General features: G+C 39.7%; 1 protein-coding gene across 12 annotated transcripts in view; it reads right to left on the reverse strand.

The window, feature by feature from the left end:
• Nucleotides 1–17,518, reverse strand: part of MYCBP2 (MYC binding protein 2) — a 409,657-nt gene that overhangs the window by 188,456 nt on the left and 203,683 nt on the right. For all 12 annotated transcript variants that reach the window (XM_074962231.1, XM_074962238.1, XM_074962204.1 and 9 more), the window contains 5 exons: nucleotides 16,827–16,958; nucleotides 15,931–16,109; nucleotides 10,381–10,523; nucleotides 9,038–9,138; nucleotides 4,761–4,979 (listed from right to left, as the gene is read on the reverse strand). In XM_074962231.1, the coding sequence (XP_074818332.1) occupies nucleotides 4,761–4,979; nucleotides 9,038–9,138; nucleotides 10,381–10,523; nucleotides 15,931–16,109; nucleotides 16,827–16,958 (774 nt within the window). The remainder of the gene's footprint in view (nucleotides 1–4,760; nucleotides 4,980–9,037; nucleotides 9,139–10,380; nucleotides 10,524–15,930; nucleotides 16,110–16,826; nucleotides 16,959–17,518) is intronic.

Raw genomic sequence — 17,518 nt, forward strand, 5'->3', positions numbered from 1 at the left:
GATATAGAACATTGAAGTGGTATTGACCATCACTCTTTGGATGTTTTGGGCCTTGATGTGAGTCAGAAAAGCCATACAAGCCAGACGTACTGCTCTGAGCTCTAGGATGTTGCTATGCAGACAAGCCTCCTCTTTGGACTGCCAACCTTATACTGTGAGGGCATTCAAATGCTCTCCCCATCTGATCATCAAGGCATGGGTCACTATATACTTTACAGGAAATGGCAGGGAGAAAGGAACACCCTGACATACTTGCTGAACGTCCTTCCACCAGTTTGGATCTGCATGTCTAAGCTGTGCAAACTGAAATGATAAAAAGACTTCAGCTATCCTCGGATGACAACTTAGATGAAGCTGGGACAGGGAATCACAAACGTCCATGAGGCTATATGGCCTAGCAAATGCAGATGTGTCCTCAGGGTCATCTCAGGAGTCTGCCGGGGCTGGGTGATCGTAGACACTTGTTGAATCTGGTTTGAGGCAGACACACCTCCACCATAAAGGAGTCTATGAGAGCTACAATAGATTCTATTTTCTGTGTAGAAATTAAATGTTATTTGTTTTGTTTATTTTTAGTCCCAACCTCAACAATAGGTACAGTATATATTGATTGTTACCTGCTGAGGAGATTTTCCATGAGCTAGCCAATTCAGAGGTGGGCTGCTGTTACTGCTATACAGATGTTGATAATCCAAAATGGAACACTTTGTATTACTAATGTGAGTTACCAACTACAAAACAGAGATATTGCCTTTGTGCTTGCTGAATGGGAATATAGATCATGTAGATCGAGAGCTGGATTTTGAGGTATGAAAGAAAGATACATTACTATACCCATATCTCAACAATCTTGTTTGATGATGAGGTAATTCACCAATGGCCTGAAACATCTGTATAAAACATATGGACAGACTGTTATTGCTGCTGATGGTAGATGGCTGCTGCAGGGATGGAGGTCTGACTTGTTATACTTCAGGTAGATTACTGTCTTCTAGAGTGCTAAACAGACCACAGTGCCCAATAAGGCCAGGAGGAGGATATATAGGGATAAAGAGTGGGAGGCGGATATAGCAGGCAGGGGGTCCTTCCCTAAGCTACCCTGACCCCCATCCTTGGGACGTCTGTCTGAAATATATGGGTCATAAAAAAGGGACCGTTGGAGGGTGGAACCACCCCCACTTATGTCCACAGCAGAAAAGAGAAAGGAGTGATCTCCCTCAAATGGAGCAGCAGACTTGATTGGGATCTGAGAATTATGTTGTGCTGGAGCCTTTTAGATAGTGCTGGAGATAAACCCGATATGGACAAAGAAAGCAAAAGGACAGAGTCAAATCTCTGATATAAAAAACATCAGTACCAATTGCATCAGTGCCAAAACAGAAGCTGAAAGGGTCAGTACCAAATTCAACAGTGCCTATATAGTTGATACCATAACTACTGGTGCTGAAGTGTAAGTGATGCCTACTAGTATGAGAAGGCCCTGGGGTGGTACCAAGCAGTGAGCAACAGTTAAGTCCTTTTGGGCACTATGACTCAGCCTTGAAGTGTCTTTATTAGCAGAAACAGAGAGATTTGTCCCTTTTTTTTTGTACTCCCAAAAAACTTTTAGTGGGAGACCCACTCGTATGCTCCTTAGAGACCTTAGAGAAGTTGAGCAGGGATTTACCTCTCTCAACATGTGAGGAAGGAGCAGCCATGGAAGCCGCAAGAAAATGCCTCACAGGGACAGAGATAGTCCTGGAAGATGAGGACGTAACAGAAGCATTCTAACTGAAGATTACTCCAAACCAGATGGATCCTGCCTCTCTGGACCAGAGGCAGGTCTCATGAATTTATCCAGGAGATAAGTTTTAAATCTTGCCTCCTTGGATTCAGCAGTTCGTTACTAGTACATTACAAAGTACATTTGTCTTTAATGTGCTCGTCCCCAGGGCAAAATAAGCATGTAGAATGTCTATGGTTGGGGGTAGAGCTGCCTCATACAATGAACAATATTTTGAAGCCAAGAGATTTTTGACCATCTCTAAGGCTGACTCCTGGTACTGGCTGAATGAAAAGAACTTGCCTGAACTAAATCCTACACTAAGACACAATAAGATTCCTGTCAACTGTCTTAAACTACATTAAAACTATCCTATCCTAAGGACAGCTATTTACAATAAATTGGGAAAAGTGGGAGCAGAAGTACAAGAGACCAAAAACTGCTAAGTCAGCGCCATGTCTCAGCCACAGGCAGTGAAAAGGAAATGAGAGTTGGCTGGTTGTGCCACCCCCTTTATGTTCTTGGGGGGGGAGAGGGTGCTAAAAGGCATGAAAGGAACAGGCATGGCCCAACGGACACCACTGGCTAACATATTCCAATCTCTGGCACATGCACACCAGAAGTGACACACATGTAGATAAGTACTCAAAAAAAACACAGGTTATTTTTATCTAAAACAATAGAAGCAAATGACTGACTTCTGGGGACTGTGGGAAACTAGTCTGCAATTTCGGTTCTCCTTATTAGATTCCAATCATCCTTGAAAAGAAATCCAAAAGAAGGAGGCACGAGAACAATCTTTTGTACACAGATTCATCTTAGTTACCCATTTTCCAGACCATTTCCCCCTTCTTTTTGCATTGCTCTAATGGCTCCCCCATTCTCAACCAAATCAAGCATAAGCTTCTTGTCATCATTTTAAGTCCCTCTGCCACTTATTCCTGCTTTACCATGCAATATTCCATGCAATAACCACACAATTATGATTAATGGATTTAATGTTTTTTGTCTCAGAGTAATCTCTTTAAAAATCAGGCTAATCTTTACTTTATGTGATGGCCTTACCTACAGTTTACTTCATGTGAGTGCCTTACCTATGCAATTCCATGCCTTGTTCTTTGGACTTCTTTTCATCTTAACCTTAAAGTCCAAATTTCTCGGGTTTGTAATGTTTGTCTTGGGATAATTACAATATCCACAGAATGTTTTTTTCCCCTTAAAACTACTGATCGGCACGGTCAATATTAAATGGTTTAAATGGTTTTTGTCCAGGATTTATTTTTCAATCAGTTTCATATATAAACACTAAACAAGAGACCCAAAGAGAATGCCACCAGAGTTGAACATATATAGTATCAATCTTAGATAACTTTTTGAGTATTAACTTTTAAGGACAGATTCAGTGGTATGCTTTGGCTGTTTTGTGCTCTCCTAAAACAGTACAAAGTAACTGAAGCATACTGGTGAATCAGACCCTTAGTATGTCAGCATGTAGCTACAGAACTTCAAGACAAGCGAGAGCTGAGGACCTAGTATTCTACCAAGGAACTCTTTACACATATGTACAGAATTCCTCATCACTGAGTCATTTCAATCAACAGAATTAAGCATGCAAATTAACTGTAGAGGAAAGCTGATGATCAGGTTGATCTTAAATGGGGCTGTTGTAACATTAGAAGTAACTCAACAAATTATAACAATTACTAATAAGTTAGTTTAATTTCGGTATCATTTCCTGAAATGTAACCTAATAAATCATCTATTGGCAATGTTTGAAGGAGTACGCTAAAATGTTATTGAGATCATCGGAGACAAAAAAGATCTGACAGTGTGCTAAGTTTCTTAAATGAACCCTTTTATATTAATTTTAACTCATACTAATTAAGAGATTTCTTTGTATGTTGTCTGGAACTTCGGGGGTTCCATGTATGGAGAAAATATTACAGGGTCAGAAACTCAACTCCTTTAGGAAGCCCAGAGAGGTTAAAGCTCAGGTGATTATTTCTGTTTTCTGCATCAGCTGCCTTGCTCTCTAAATAGAGCTCCTTATTTTCAAGAGCAGCAGATATGAATGAATTGCAGCTCGTATTGATTCAGTACTTGCAACCTTCTGCTTCACAGTTTTGACTTCACTATGAAACGCATCAACTCTAGAAATGAATATGATTTATTGAAAACTACAGGCAGGACTTAACCTCTTGAGAATTCTGCATCCTACATGGTGGTCAGATTCGAGGAGACTTCACGAATAATTTCAACTGCCAGATCTCCTGGCCAACAAAACAAACTGGTGGTGCTACAGCATCGGGGGTCTCCCCTTGCCTAGAGCTAACTATACTTACACTCAAAGCTCTGATATCAGATTTCATAAGAGTACATTTTAGCACTCAATAAGAATGTTGGGGATACGCATTTGGACTATCTTTCTCTATGAGAGCAAACTTGTGGGGTATTATTTGTTAGGTTCATGAATAGGCAGGAGTTTGCCAGGAGCTCACAAGGAAGGTGCTTCAGTCAAAGCACAGCATTACACAACTATCTAGCGTTGTTCCTTTAAACTTTGAAAATGTGACATATATTAAACTATCCTTTGTTTATTTTGATTCATAACAAGAAATAAAACTTTACACTGTTGAAGAAACCATCCAAAAAGACCGTCACTGCTGAACAGAAAATAAATCAGATAGTATGTTACAACAGTGAAAACATCAGGAAACTGAGTTATAGCAACTGTTAAAAATGCGTATACAAAATGAGAATTTAACTAAAAGACTTAGGTTATGTACAGCTTTGCATCAGTTGCCTCAGAACAAGTACATAACTCATTATAGCATGAGATTCATATATATAAAATCAAACAACAGTGCAAACGCTGTATACTCACAGCATAGAGACAAACTAGGTAACAACTTTAGAGATGTTCTTAAAAAAAAAAATCTATGCATAATTTGAATTTATGATATTAAAAATTGCATACAGACACAGAAATGGTCCTTACCTTATAGTGGGTAACACAAGCTGGTTTATAAGGGTGTTCACTTTCTATGACAGCATAGTGATTAGAGGTAGTACCAGCTGAGAGCCCTTGTTCAGGTTGGTTTCCTGTGGTGCTGTCTGTAGACTGATTGGGATTAAAGGAAGGAGGGGCATACTTCTGATTCAAAACAGCTACAGAGGGAAGTAACTGCTGTACTAGGCCAAAGACTTCAACAGCAACCTGCAGCATGACACAGTAGAAGATAACATATTATATGATATTGGGAAGAAAAAAGTCAAAAAGCCTATAGTTCTCTATAGTACTTGTTTTGAATAGTCTCAACATTAACACTACCAATGTTCAGTCATGTAATTTGGTTTACTTAAAAAAAAAAAAAAAAAAAAAAACAACCCCACACCCTCCTCCCCTTCGTGCTTTGGCCACCATTCCAGAGGACATGCTTCCATGCTGATGATGGGCTCTGCTTGATAATGATCCCAAAGCATGCAGACAGATGCACATTCATTTTCATCATCAAGTCAGATGCCACCAACAGAAGGTTGATTTTCTTTTTTGGTGGTTCAGGTTCTGTAGTTTCTGCATCAGTGTTGCTCTTTTACAATTTCTGACAGCATGTTCCACACCTCATCCCACTCAGATTTTAGAAGGCACTTCAGATTCTTAAACCTTGGGTCAAGTGCTGTAGCTATCTTTAGAAATCGCACATTGGTACCTTCTTTGCGTTTTGCCAAATCTGTGGTGAAAGTGTTCTTAAATTGATTCACATGTACTGGGTTATCATCCGAGACAGCCATAACACGAAATACATGGTAGAATGCGGGCAAAACCACAGAGCAGGAGACATACAATTCTCTCCCAAGCAGTTCAGTCACAAATTTAATTAATGCATTCTTTTTTTAATGAGCAGCATCAGCATGGAAGCATGTCCTCTGGAATGGTAGCCAAAGCACGAAGGGGCACACAAATGTTTAGCATATCTGACACATAGTTACCTTGCAACACGGGCTACAAGAGTGCCATGCAAACACCTGTTCTCACTTTCAGATGACACTATAAATCAGAAGCAGGCATTATTACATTATCTCCCATAAATGTAAACTAATTTGTTTGTCTTAGCAATTGGCTGAACAAGAAGTAGGACTGAGTGGACTTGTAGGCTCTAAAGTTTTACATTGCTTTGTTTTTGAGTACAGTTTGTAAAAAAAATCCACATTTCTTATATTGCACTTTCACTATAAAGAGATCGCACAACAGTACTTGTATGAGGTGATTTGAAAATACTATTTCTTTTATCTTTTTTACAGTGCAAACATTTGCAATAAAAATGATAATATAAAGTGAGCACTGTACACTTTGTACTCTGTTGTAATTGAAATCAATATATTTGAAAATGTAGAAAAACATCCAAAAATATTTATAATAAATTTCAATTGGTATTCTATTATTAACAGTGTGATTAACCGCAAATAATTTTTAATCGAGTTAATTTGTTTTGAGTTAATCGTTTATGTTAACTGCGATTAATTGACAGCCCTAGAAAATAAGACACTGAATAAATAGTAAATAAAAGTTTAGTTACTACATAAATGCTGTATTTTCCCCATGATCCCTATGCAAACCTCCTACAGACATTAACTATTGTGAATTTAGGGGCATAAAAAGTCTTGAATTTGTATCCCTGCCATTGAGCATAATTAAACATGAAATATGTCCCTCTCCTCCAATTGGGTTTAACATATCTATAAACAATGTAAAATTAACTTTAAACCTATGTTTCTAGATTTTAAGCCCACTTCAGAGAAGGGCCATCCACATCTGCCACTGACCTTCCAAACTATAGTGCAATGTCCATTCACAGCAATATGCAGATGATCAATCATCAACATAGGCCACAAAAGTTACCAAACTGGGGAACAACCCCCCCCTCAAATGGATGAATAGAGAATCACCCTCACATATGAATTTTCTAAAGAGGGGCACAGATTTCACCCAGCCAGAAACAAAGTTATTTTCACACAAAAAAACGGGAAAGTCTCTCTTTAAAACAAAGAAATCCCATTTCAAGATCCAGAATCACAGCAATGTTAACATTTTAAAGCAAACAATTAAATCCCATGAGGCTATTGCTTAATTTGTGAATGATGAAATATCAAATTCTATCAATAAGCCTCATTTTTGTTACTTTGGGGTGACCAATGGACTGCAGAAGATGGAAAGCGTCCATCTTAAAGAATCTTGTGTTATTTTTTGGTAAAATTAGTGTTGAGGCTGCAAGTTACAGCCATGTGGACTGAAGATGTTATAACAGCAGAAATTAAAAAGAGAGTATTCAAGTAGTCAGGTCCTGATGAAATTTATCATAGGGTACTTAAAGAACTAGCTGAGACAATCTTGGAACCATTAGCAATTATCTTTGAGAACTCATGGAGGACAGTTACAGTCTGTCCCAGAGAACTGGAGAAAGGCAAACATAGTACCTATTTTTAAAAAGGGGGAACAAAGAGGACCTGGAGAATTACAGACCAGTCAGCCTATCTTCCAACACCTGGAAAGATTATTTATTAATTATTAAACAATCCATTTGTAAGCACCTAGAGCAGGGGTTCTCAAACTTCACTGCACTGTGACCTCCTTTGGACAATAAAAATTACTACACGACCCCAGGAGTGGGGACCGAAGCCTGAGCCAACCCAAGCCGCCCTGTGGAAGGGGAGCCAAAGCTAAAGCCCAAGGGCTTCAGCCCCAGCCAGGGGACCTGAGTCCCGATGCCGAGGGCTGAAGCCCTCGGGCTTTGCTCCCGGGCCACAGAAAGTCTAAGCCAGCTCTGGGGACCCTATTAAAATGGGGTCGCAACCCACAGTTTGAGAACCGCTGACCTAGAGCATAATGCCCCCGCTCTCCTGCTGGTAATAGCTCATCTTAAGTGATCACTCTCCTTACAGTGTGTATGATAACACCCATTTTTTCATGTTCTGTGTGTATATATATATCTCCTTACTGTATTTTCCACTGAATGCATCCGATGAAGTGAGCTGTAGCTCACGAAAGCTTATGCTCAAATAAATTGGTTAGTCTCTAAGGTGCCACAAGTACTCCTTTTCTTTTTGCGAATACAGACTAACATGGCTGCTACTCTGAAACCTGCTATAAGGAATAGTGAACAGGGATTTGTCAAGAACAAATCATGCCAAACCAATCATAACTCCTTTCTTTGACAGGGTTACTGGCCTAGTTGACTGGGAGAAGCAATAGACGTGATAATCTTGATTTCAGTAAGGCTTTTGACACAGTCCCACATAACACTCTCATAAGCAAACTAGGGAAATGCGGTCTAGATGAAATTACTATAAGGTGCATGCAGAACTGGGTGAACTATCGTAGTCAGAGAGTAGTTATCAATTGTTCACTGTGTAGTAACCATGACCAGAGCACTAGCACCTGCTACAGGTTTGAGTTATTGACATGCTATTAGGGCCTGCAGCTGTGATGCAGCAGCATGGAATGCTGACCTGGGAAGGGAACAGCTCATTGGAGAATAGCTCAAGCTGGGGAAGGGGCTTGGATGACTTCAGAAGGGGAGGCAGTTGGAAAATGCTGTTAGAGAAGAAGGAGAAGACGACGACGAATCTAAATGCTGAGTTAGTGAATGAACTGGGGTTGGGGTACAAAGTGAGGTTAAAAAAGCTGGACATGTTTAATTTTGAGACTGAGGGGGACCCTGAAGGTAGGACAAGAAGTAATGGGCCTAATCTGCAGCAAGGGAGATTTAGGGTAGATATGAGGAAAACCTAACTATAAGGGTAGTTAAGCTCTAGAATAAGCTTCCAAGGGAAGCTGTGGAATCCCCATCAATGGCGATTTTTAAGAACAGGATGAACAAACACTTGTCAGAGATGGTCTAGGTTTATTTAGTTGGTCCTGCCTCAGCACAGGGGGCTGGATTTACTGACTTCTTGAGGTCCCTTCCAGCACTACATTTCTATGAATCTATGAAAAAGTGGCTATGAAAACATTGCTATAAATTGGTCTTTTAGATCATAAGTAATATTCTGAGACAACAGTAGAGAAAGGTAAGGGTAGAGAAAGTGCCTATAGGCAATTCTTGTTACCATGGCTGAAAAACCCTAACACTTCTGAGGCAGCCTTTAATGTGTCAAGTGTTCTAAGGTGAATCAGGAATTCACAAGTATACACAAACACAAAAGTGCCTTTCAGACCACAGCCATCTCTTATACAGCATTTTAAAAATCATCTGTACAGGCTACTGAAGAACATACCTTGGGAATAGCTGCTGCTACTGGTCCTATGTAGGCTATTATAAGGGGAAGCAGCATTGAAAACAGACTGGAAGAGCTGAGCAATTCTGGAATGTCTTCAGCTAAACAAAGATAATTACAATACTTAGATATCATTCTTTATAATGAATGTATTATAGCTCTGACAAAATTAAATTCTTCTGTTTTGCCAACTGTATAGTAATGGTTTATAGAGTAAAAACTTATGTTTACACTGATGCATTTTCAGTATAAATTATTTTCATCATAAAGCACACCCTGTTTCAGAGTCAACTTAAGAGCCTGCAAAATTCATTTTAAGGTAAAATCCCCATTTAAAACATTCACTTTATAAAAAGCTTCATTTGTTAGAGCAGAAAAAGTATTCTGTCAAATATTACTACTAAAGGTATAAAAACTGTTAAATTCAAAAATAAAATCTACAACAAATTTCTAAAACATGGTCTAATATTTTAGAGTCAATTAATCCTTATTCTGAAGTAGCAGCCCAAACAACACTAAATTATTTAAGACCAAATGATAACCTCCTAAAAATGGGGATTTATTGTGAAAATGCTCAAATACATTATCTTCAACAGTTTTGCTGATAAACACGGTAATTAAAAGCATGCTGTATACAGTAGGCAGTGGCACCAGAACGAGGGGAGGGTGGGAGGGGATCAGGGCCCTCCCACTTTTTGAAAGTGTGGGTCATGGCCCATCCATTTTTCACTGGGGCAGACCTTGCCCCCTTCCCCTTCTCTTCCCTGTGAGGCCCCACCCTCCAACCAGGCCAGCGTGGAGCCCAGCCGGAAAGCCTGGGCAGCTGTGGGGAACCGCAGCAGAACCTCAACCTGCCCTAGGCAGGGGACCCAGCGAACAGGGACATGGGCTGCGCAGCCTCAGTTGAGGGTCTGCCGCAGTTCCCTACAGCTGCCCGCCTGGCTCTTATCATGGCAGGGCTGTGGCTCTGCAGTTCCCCCAGATGGAGTTGGGTCGGGGAGAGCAGTGCTGGCAGCTGCAGGGAACGGACCCCTCCACTTGTCCTAGGCAGGAGCTCCAGGGGGCGGGCAGAGGGCTTCTTTCGGCCCCCCACTCCCTGGGAGCAAGGTGGGTGGGCTCCCCAACCCTGTTCTGGCTTGGCTGTGGACAGGGTCTTGGGGGGGGAGGCCCCCCACTTTTGGGAAGGCTCCAGCACCGTTGACAGTAGATGAATATTCCTGGGGGTCAGGAGGGGGAAGAATTTTATGTTAATACTATCTATACTGTAGAGACACTGATCTCTCTACCATTAATTCGTGTTGACAAAGAATAAAACTAAGTTTCAATTAGAAAAAAAGTCTTACCATCTACAGCAAGAGCCCTGTGTAACAGGTCTTTGGCAGCTCGTACCACAGCACTCACAACAGAAATAGCTCTGCTACAGTTTTTATCTTCTTCATTAGCTTTACTTAAAAGCTGTGACTGTAGATCTCCATCATACTCACTCCTGGATAGCGGATTAAGTTAAAGTGAGTTCATAATATCAAATTTTACCTTTAAAGGATATGATTACATACACTTGACATTTAAAGCAAATCTTGACAGAGGCTTATTTTAAATTGCACAAAGATAATCAATTCATTTATAAAGAAACAGCACAAAAATGAACAAAATAAATAATACTGCATGTAGTGAGAGACCATGGAAGAAATACTGAAAGTGACAGCTACATAAAAACCTTTCCGAATCAATTTATTTTGATTTGAAGAGAAAATGTATATCAAAGTTGAAATATATTCCTCTATTTAGATGCTTTCTTCAAATCTTCTACCACAGAAACATCCTAACTGCTATACTGGACTAGGTCAATTGTCCATCTAATCCAACAAAAGATTCTATCAGATTCACTACAGGAATGTATAAAACTTCTATAATGGAAATTTTAGTGATAGCACTTCCTTAGGAAATGTCTTTCCCTCTTAACTGACGGAATAATTTTATGATGAACAGCCCTGGATGGGCAAATTTTCCTACAAGATAACTTTTTTCTTTGAAAAAGATTATGCTAGGACATAGTGTCTCCCTATGAATTAATTGAGCAGTACACAAAACCTTTCCAGTCATGCACATAAGGTGCTAGACAGCTCAGTAGACACTTTGAAAGCTGTCATATGATATTTTTAAACACACACTATTTTAAACCCAAACAAACTATATCCAGACTCTGAACAGGGGGAGGGTCTCAACTGTCAAACGCAAAGAGAAGTCATCGGATAAGGAAAATGTCCCATTCTCTCCTGGACTCTCTATGCTAGCCAAGACACTTGAGATTTTCCAAAGTATCAGTCTAGACCATTACGTGGGACTAGCATCCCACAATGCACCACATATGATGCTCCTTCTGAATACTGCATTGGAAGAGGCCTGGGCCTCTTCTTCAACACAATAGTGTTTGAAAAAGGCATGGAGTGATGTCCAAGTGACTTCTTCACACCGGCAAAGATGTTTATGCCAATAATTCTGACAAGCAGTTCTTGAGTGATTCTGGGACTTCCTTCCTGCTACTGATGTAACCCTCACTGGGGAGTTATTTTATCCAATAAGACAGGGTAGATTTGGCCGTTGCTTTTTCCCTTCTTAAATTCTTTTTTCCATGAAGGAAAGCCTCCTTGACCCCCTGAACTTCTGAGTTCTCTTGGGACCTTCTTAATGTTCTGATCAATCACAAACTAACAGTACAATCTTGGTTCCTTACTGTTCCTTGGATTAGGACACAAAGGAGGAATATTTATATTTGGGGTTAAAATAAAGAGACCCTTCAGCCAAATTTCTGGAACTGTCCTAAGCACTTCCTCCTCCTGATGAAACACAATGAAAGAGGCTGAACTTTTGGCAACCAAGGACAGGAGTTTAAGTGAGAGTGGCCACAGAAAATTCTTTGTAATGGCTCAAATGGTAGTTTGGCAAGCGTGTTCAGGACCAAGTCTAGTTCCATAGTGTAACTGGTGACCTGAAAAGCAGCCTCAGATTCTTCAGAGTCTTATGGAAACATATGACCAGAACATGCCCTTAATGGCATTTTATCTAAAGGATCCTGTAAGGTTACAATTACCGCCAAGTGGATTTTCAGTGAACTAGAACTTATTCCTAAATCCAGACCACCCCCAAAAATATCCAGAACACTGGGGACTACAGTATTGGAGTAAATCCTTCAATTGTCACACCAAGTAGAGAATACTTGCCAAACCAACACATGATGTACTGTGGTACATTGTTCCAGAGAGATCATCAAAACTGAAATCACCATATCTTTTTCTGTAGTCATTGACAATGGAACCATGTATTAGGAGATGTGCTGTCAATGCATCCCAGAACTGAGACTCTGCTGCCACATTTACCATGTCTGCATACTGAGATGTTACAGCCTTCTATGCTATTTTTCAGTTTTCTACAAACAGTGCCAACTGATCAATCTTTCTATTCTTTTTCTGCCCACATCAAAAGCAAGTTCAACACCTCCTTAGCTGTGTCCTTGCTTCTTGGACTTCTTGAGAGTTTATGTACCAAACAAAGATCATGTTGCCTGTCTGTACCTAACTGGTACTTAACCATTTAACCTGAGCTACCACATTTCAAAGATAGGCTTCCCTCCCTGACAGGCTCCCACCCATAGACTCAACCATCAGGGGTGACTCTTCTGCAGGTTCCTGCTTTCTAGCCACCACCTTCAAGTCATTTTGACTGCAGAAAGCAGTTGGAAGTGCATCCCAAAGATTTTATGGACCTCAGTCTTGGACCAGAAACAATGGTCCTTGAATACATGCTTAGAATTTTACTACCGTGCATCCAAGATGGCTTTGGGAGACGTCTATACCTGAGGGGGAGCAGTTCCATGCTCCCTCTTTTTCTTAGGTTAGTCTCACTTCAATTTGTAGCCTTTGAAGTTAGAGCTTAAATCTGAAGTCAGAGTCTGAGTTGGACACCCTGCGACTGTTAGCAAAGTGCAGCTGCTGGGCTGTCTCCATTGTAGGCAGACTGAAACCTTTCTTGTGAGGGGTGGGTTGACCAAGAGAAAAATGCTGCTAGGACAGAGGAGTGTAGGCAGTCTACCCCTGAGAAGCAAGGGCTACTACTATAACTAGAAAGGTAGTCTGATTCTTGAACGGGGAATTCACCTATCCCTAGTCCCTGGATCCAGGGTGAGATATGCCAGAACTCCCCACACTCCCACTGTTTTCACTGACTAGCTCAGTAGAGCACTACCTGTGGCTTTTGTGAGAGGGATGCTCCCCTGTCCTGTGCTCTCCTTGGATTTCCTAGCTGTTAAGGGGTCTCTGGTAGACAACATCTTGTCCTCTATTTTGCCTATTCTTTCCTAGGCCTGATCATCCAAGAGTCAGAAATCTTCAACAAACAGACCGCAAGCTGAGAAAGGCAAAACAAATGTTTTCATAAGTCCCTGAGTATAGCCTAGGACAGCCACACAGACCCATCATGTTTTTTGAGGTCCCTGACCCTTATTTTCTCTTCAATCCTTTGTGATAGTGAAGTACTGAACTCATCACTTGCTGTAGACAGGAACAACTGAGCTTATAAGCCAGAAAGACTTCTATATGCACTGTCTCCATCTGCTTGAAAGGAGGAACCAAACTAGAGTCTGATCTGGCACAGAACATTGAGGAGAAAACATGTTTTCATTGAGTTTTCCACAGTGTCTGGGTCTTTTTTCTTAAGTGGTACAGTTAATTTAAAACTCAGTGTCTAGGAATAGGTTTAATTATTCCATTTGTTTACAGAAGCTGTGTTGTTTTGTCCCTATATCATATAATACAATATTCAGTTAGGTATTAAATAATTTTGTTTCAACCAATTTATATAGTACGGAAATAAGGCTCAATTTTTAAATTACCAATATGAGTCAACATGGCTTATATAAAGGGCAATCAAGCCAATCTAGCAGAATTGCCAATTAGAATTTTTTGAGGAGGTCAACAAATACGTGGACAAGGATGATACAGTGGATATAATGTACTTGGACTTTGAGAAAGCCTTTAACAAGGTCCCTCACCAAAGGCTCTTAAGCAAAGTAAGCGGTCATGGGATAAGAGGGAAGGTCCCCTCATGTTTCAGTAACTGGTTAAAACACAAGAAACAAAGGGTAGGAATAAATGGTCAGTTTTCAGAATGGAGAGAGGTAAATAGTGGTGTCCTACATTGATCTGTACTGGGACCAGTGCTGTTCAACATATTCATAACTATAACAGGAGTCACAAAAGAACTAGGTAAGTTCATGGAGAAGAGGTTCAACAATGGCTATTAGCCAAGATGGTCAGGGATGCAACCCCAAGCTCTGGATGTCCCTCGCCTCTGACTGCTAGAAGCTGGAAGTGGACAACAGGATCACTTGAAAATTACCTGTTCTGTTTATTCCCTCTGAAGCACCTGGAATGGCCACTGTCAGAAGACAGGATACTGGGCTAGATGGACCACTGGGCTGAGCCAGTATGGACATTCTTATGTAACATCACTTACTAACATTTAAAAATTAGATGCATTTACTACCCTCCAATCTCTCAGTGTAGTAGCTGATCTTTAATAGAACTATATCATTTTGTTGGCAGCTTAGTTTCTTCATGCTCAGATCCTTCAAAATCTTGGATAAATATCTGTTCCTGGAGACTTGTTGCTATTTTATCAGTTTGTTCCAGAACCACCTCTACCACAATTTCGATCACTGACAGTATGTCATTTTTATTAATTGGTAAGAAAACACGTCTCTCCACTGTATTTTCCACTGAATGCATCTGATGAAGTGAGCTGTAGCTCATGAAAGCTTATGCTCAAATAAATTTGTTAGTCTCTAAGGTGTCACAAGTCCTCCTTTTCTTTTTTATGTCTGGACTAGGTATCTCCCCAGTATATTCTGTAGCGAACAATAACAGAAAGAAATTATTTAGCTTTGATACACTGTTCTTATCCTCAGCTTCTCCCTTTACTCCCTGAAAGTGCAGACCCATCAACTATCTCACAGGAGTCCTAATTCTGATGCAGAGAACTTAAACTATTTATCACAGTGGGAATGACAACAATTCCTATATTGACATGTTGTCAAAATCAGGCCCTAGGTGTCTGAAGTTGGCCACCCAGAAAATGAGAAACAGAGTTAGTAGCCACCTGCAAAAAATTTAATTTTAGTGACTCTCCCAGTGTAACACAGAAGTCTGTGGCAGAGCCTTCTCTTGGGTGGCATTCAATGGACGTAACCACTTTCTCTTCCTGCAGTTCCCTGCCTCATTCTCTACACACCTTTCAACTTCTAAATCAAATGAGGCAGAAGTTGTATAAACAGACTCATTTCTATATACAATCTGATTCTTTGAGAGGTGGGGGAAGTACAAGATAGAGGAAAAGTTCTCAGGGGGTGATCCCATTCCAGGAATGATCCCCCTCAAAATGTGTAACCTGCATGAAAGATAGAGGGAAGAACAAATGTCACTTACTGATGCTCCAAAATCTGGCTTTAAAAGTCAGGATAACAATGGACAAAGCAGGAGAGTTAAATTACCACAAAGTTTGCCAGAGTGGAGCTCAGAATCTGAAGTGAGATCAGAAGTGTAGCCTTGCACCAGAGCCTCATGGACAAGTCTAAACTGCCTCCAAGATTTGATGGCAGAGAGGCACAACCCAAATGTCCTGGGTGAGAAGGACAGATCATGATTCAGAAAGCCAACTGTTTTCAATAAAATAAAGCTAAAGACAACATAATTGAGTTGGAAGAGCAAGATACTGTTCTAACCAAAGCTGCTATCTCTACAAAATTAACTTAGATTTGTTAGTTCCTGTGAATTCTCAAATGGATTTATGTTAAGTTTTTATGAAAAATATTTTTTAATCAAGCATGAGAGCTCACAGACCTGTAATAAAGAATCTGTGGAATTTGTCCTCGTGTTTGGTTTGTACCATTACTGCTCAGACTACATGTACTGAACGTAAATGTCACACCATCTGGACACTGGATTGTGGTCATTCCTCCATCTCCATTGGCAGTGCGGCTTCCATAGTTCCTCAGACGGACTGCATATTTCACATTTTCCTTCAAAACAAAAGCCAGAAACAGCAAACATTAGACTGGTACACAAAATTTGTTTCATAATAGTTTGTAGTATTCATGTTGAAAGCACATTTCTACTTAATATAATTTGATTCAATTATATTAAAAACAGTACACGGCTGAAAAGTATTTTACACACACTAACTTTCAACTCAATTTTATTTTTAGAGTATTCCCTTAAGTGGAAAAAAGTGTGGCATCTAGTAAAAGTCAGAAGTGTCTGCCCTCAAAGTTTTTGTTCACAGTGATGTAAACTGTATTATTTCTTTTTTTTTAAAAAATAACTAAAAGATAACGTACCCCATTGACTAGAAACTCCGCAAAATTAGCTGCCTACATATATATGTGCAAAAATGTTGTGCATCTAAAAATATTTATTATATTTTAATTAGTATACAAGTTATATTCTATTGAACACTGACACTCAAAAATAAAATTTCATTCATTTTAGATTTGAACTTGACACTTATTGGGTAGCTAATGAAATGACAGTTTTTTCTAGATATGTTGTGTTTTTTATTTCTCAACAAAACAATATAAATTTAAATGAAGCATGTACTTGTCACATCTATAAAAGAAATAGAACCACAGCTATTTTTCAACACAAATTTAAGTCTAATATTTAATTTTTTTAAATAAAAAATCCATAGCATTTACTGACAATAAATGGGGAATTACACAGCTTTTCCTTTTATTTACCTTCAGAGGCACAACTTTGTCAAGTCTAATTTCAGATATGTCATTGGGGGAATCATCTGTGGTGTATGTTCCTTTAACTAACTCTAAAGATGTCCATCTATGGGAATGAGTTGAATCTCCAGCATGATCACTCTAGTTTGAGGAAATATAAAATCAATTTTTAATTTGTACAAAATGTAACCATTTATTCAGCTTATGCACTTATTCTAATAATAATACTTTCAAAGTTACATTTTCCTGCACAGAGATTGCACTATGTCAGAACTCTGTGTACCACAAATACCACTGTTTTTAAAGAGTTAAAAACCCTTCAGCAAATAAATAGCTCATTTACACCAAAAACGTAGGTAAACCTAGCTATGTCACTTAGGGCTATGAAAAATGTCACACCCTGTGCGATTTAGTTAGGTCAACCTAATCTCCACTGTAGATGCAGCTAGGTCAGTACAACAATTCCTCCATTCACCTAGCTACTGCCTTTAAAGGGGGTGGATTTACTACAGTGACAGAAAAACCCCTTCTGTCAGTGTCGCAAGTGTATAGTCGTACTGCTGCAGTTTGTAATGTAGATGTAACCTAAGGCTCTCCTCATAAAAAGTAAAGAGAAAACGAGTACTTGTGGCACCTTAGACACTAACAAATTTATTAGAGCATAAGCTTTCGTGAGCTACAGCTCACTTCATCGGATGCAT

Source organism: Natator depressus, chromosome 1, assembly GCF_965152275.1.
Source record: "Natator depressus isolate rNatDep1 chromosome 1, rNatDep2.hap1, whole genome shotgun sequence".
NCBI classification, from domain to species: Eukaryota; Metazoa; Chordata; order Testudines; family Cheloniidae; genus Natator; species Natator depressus.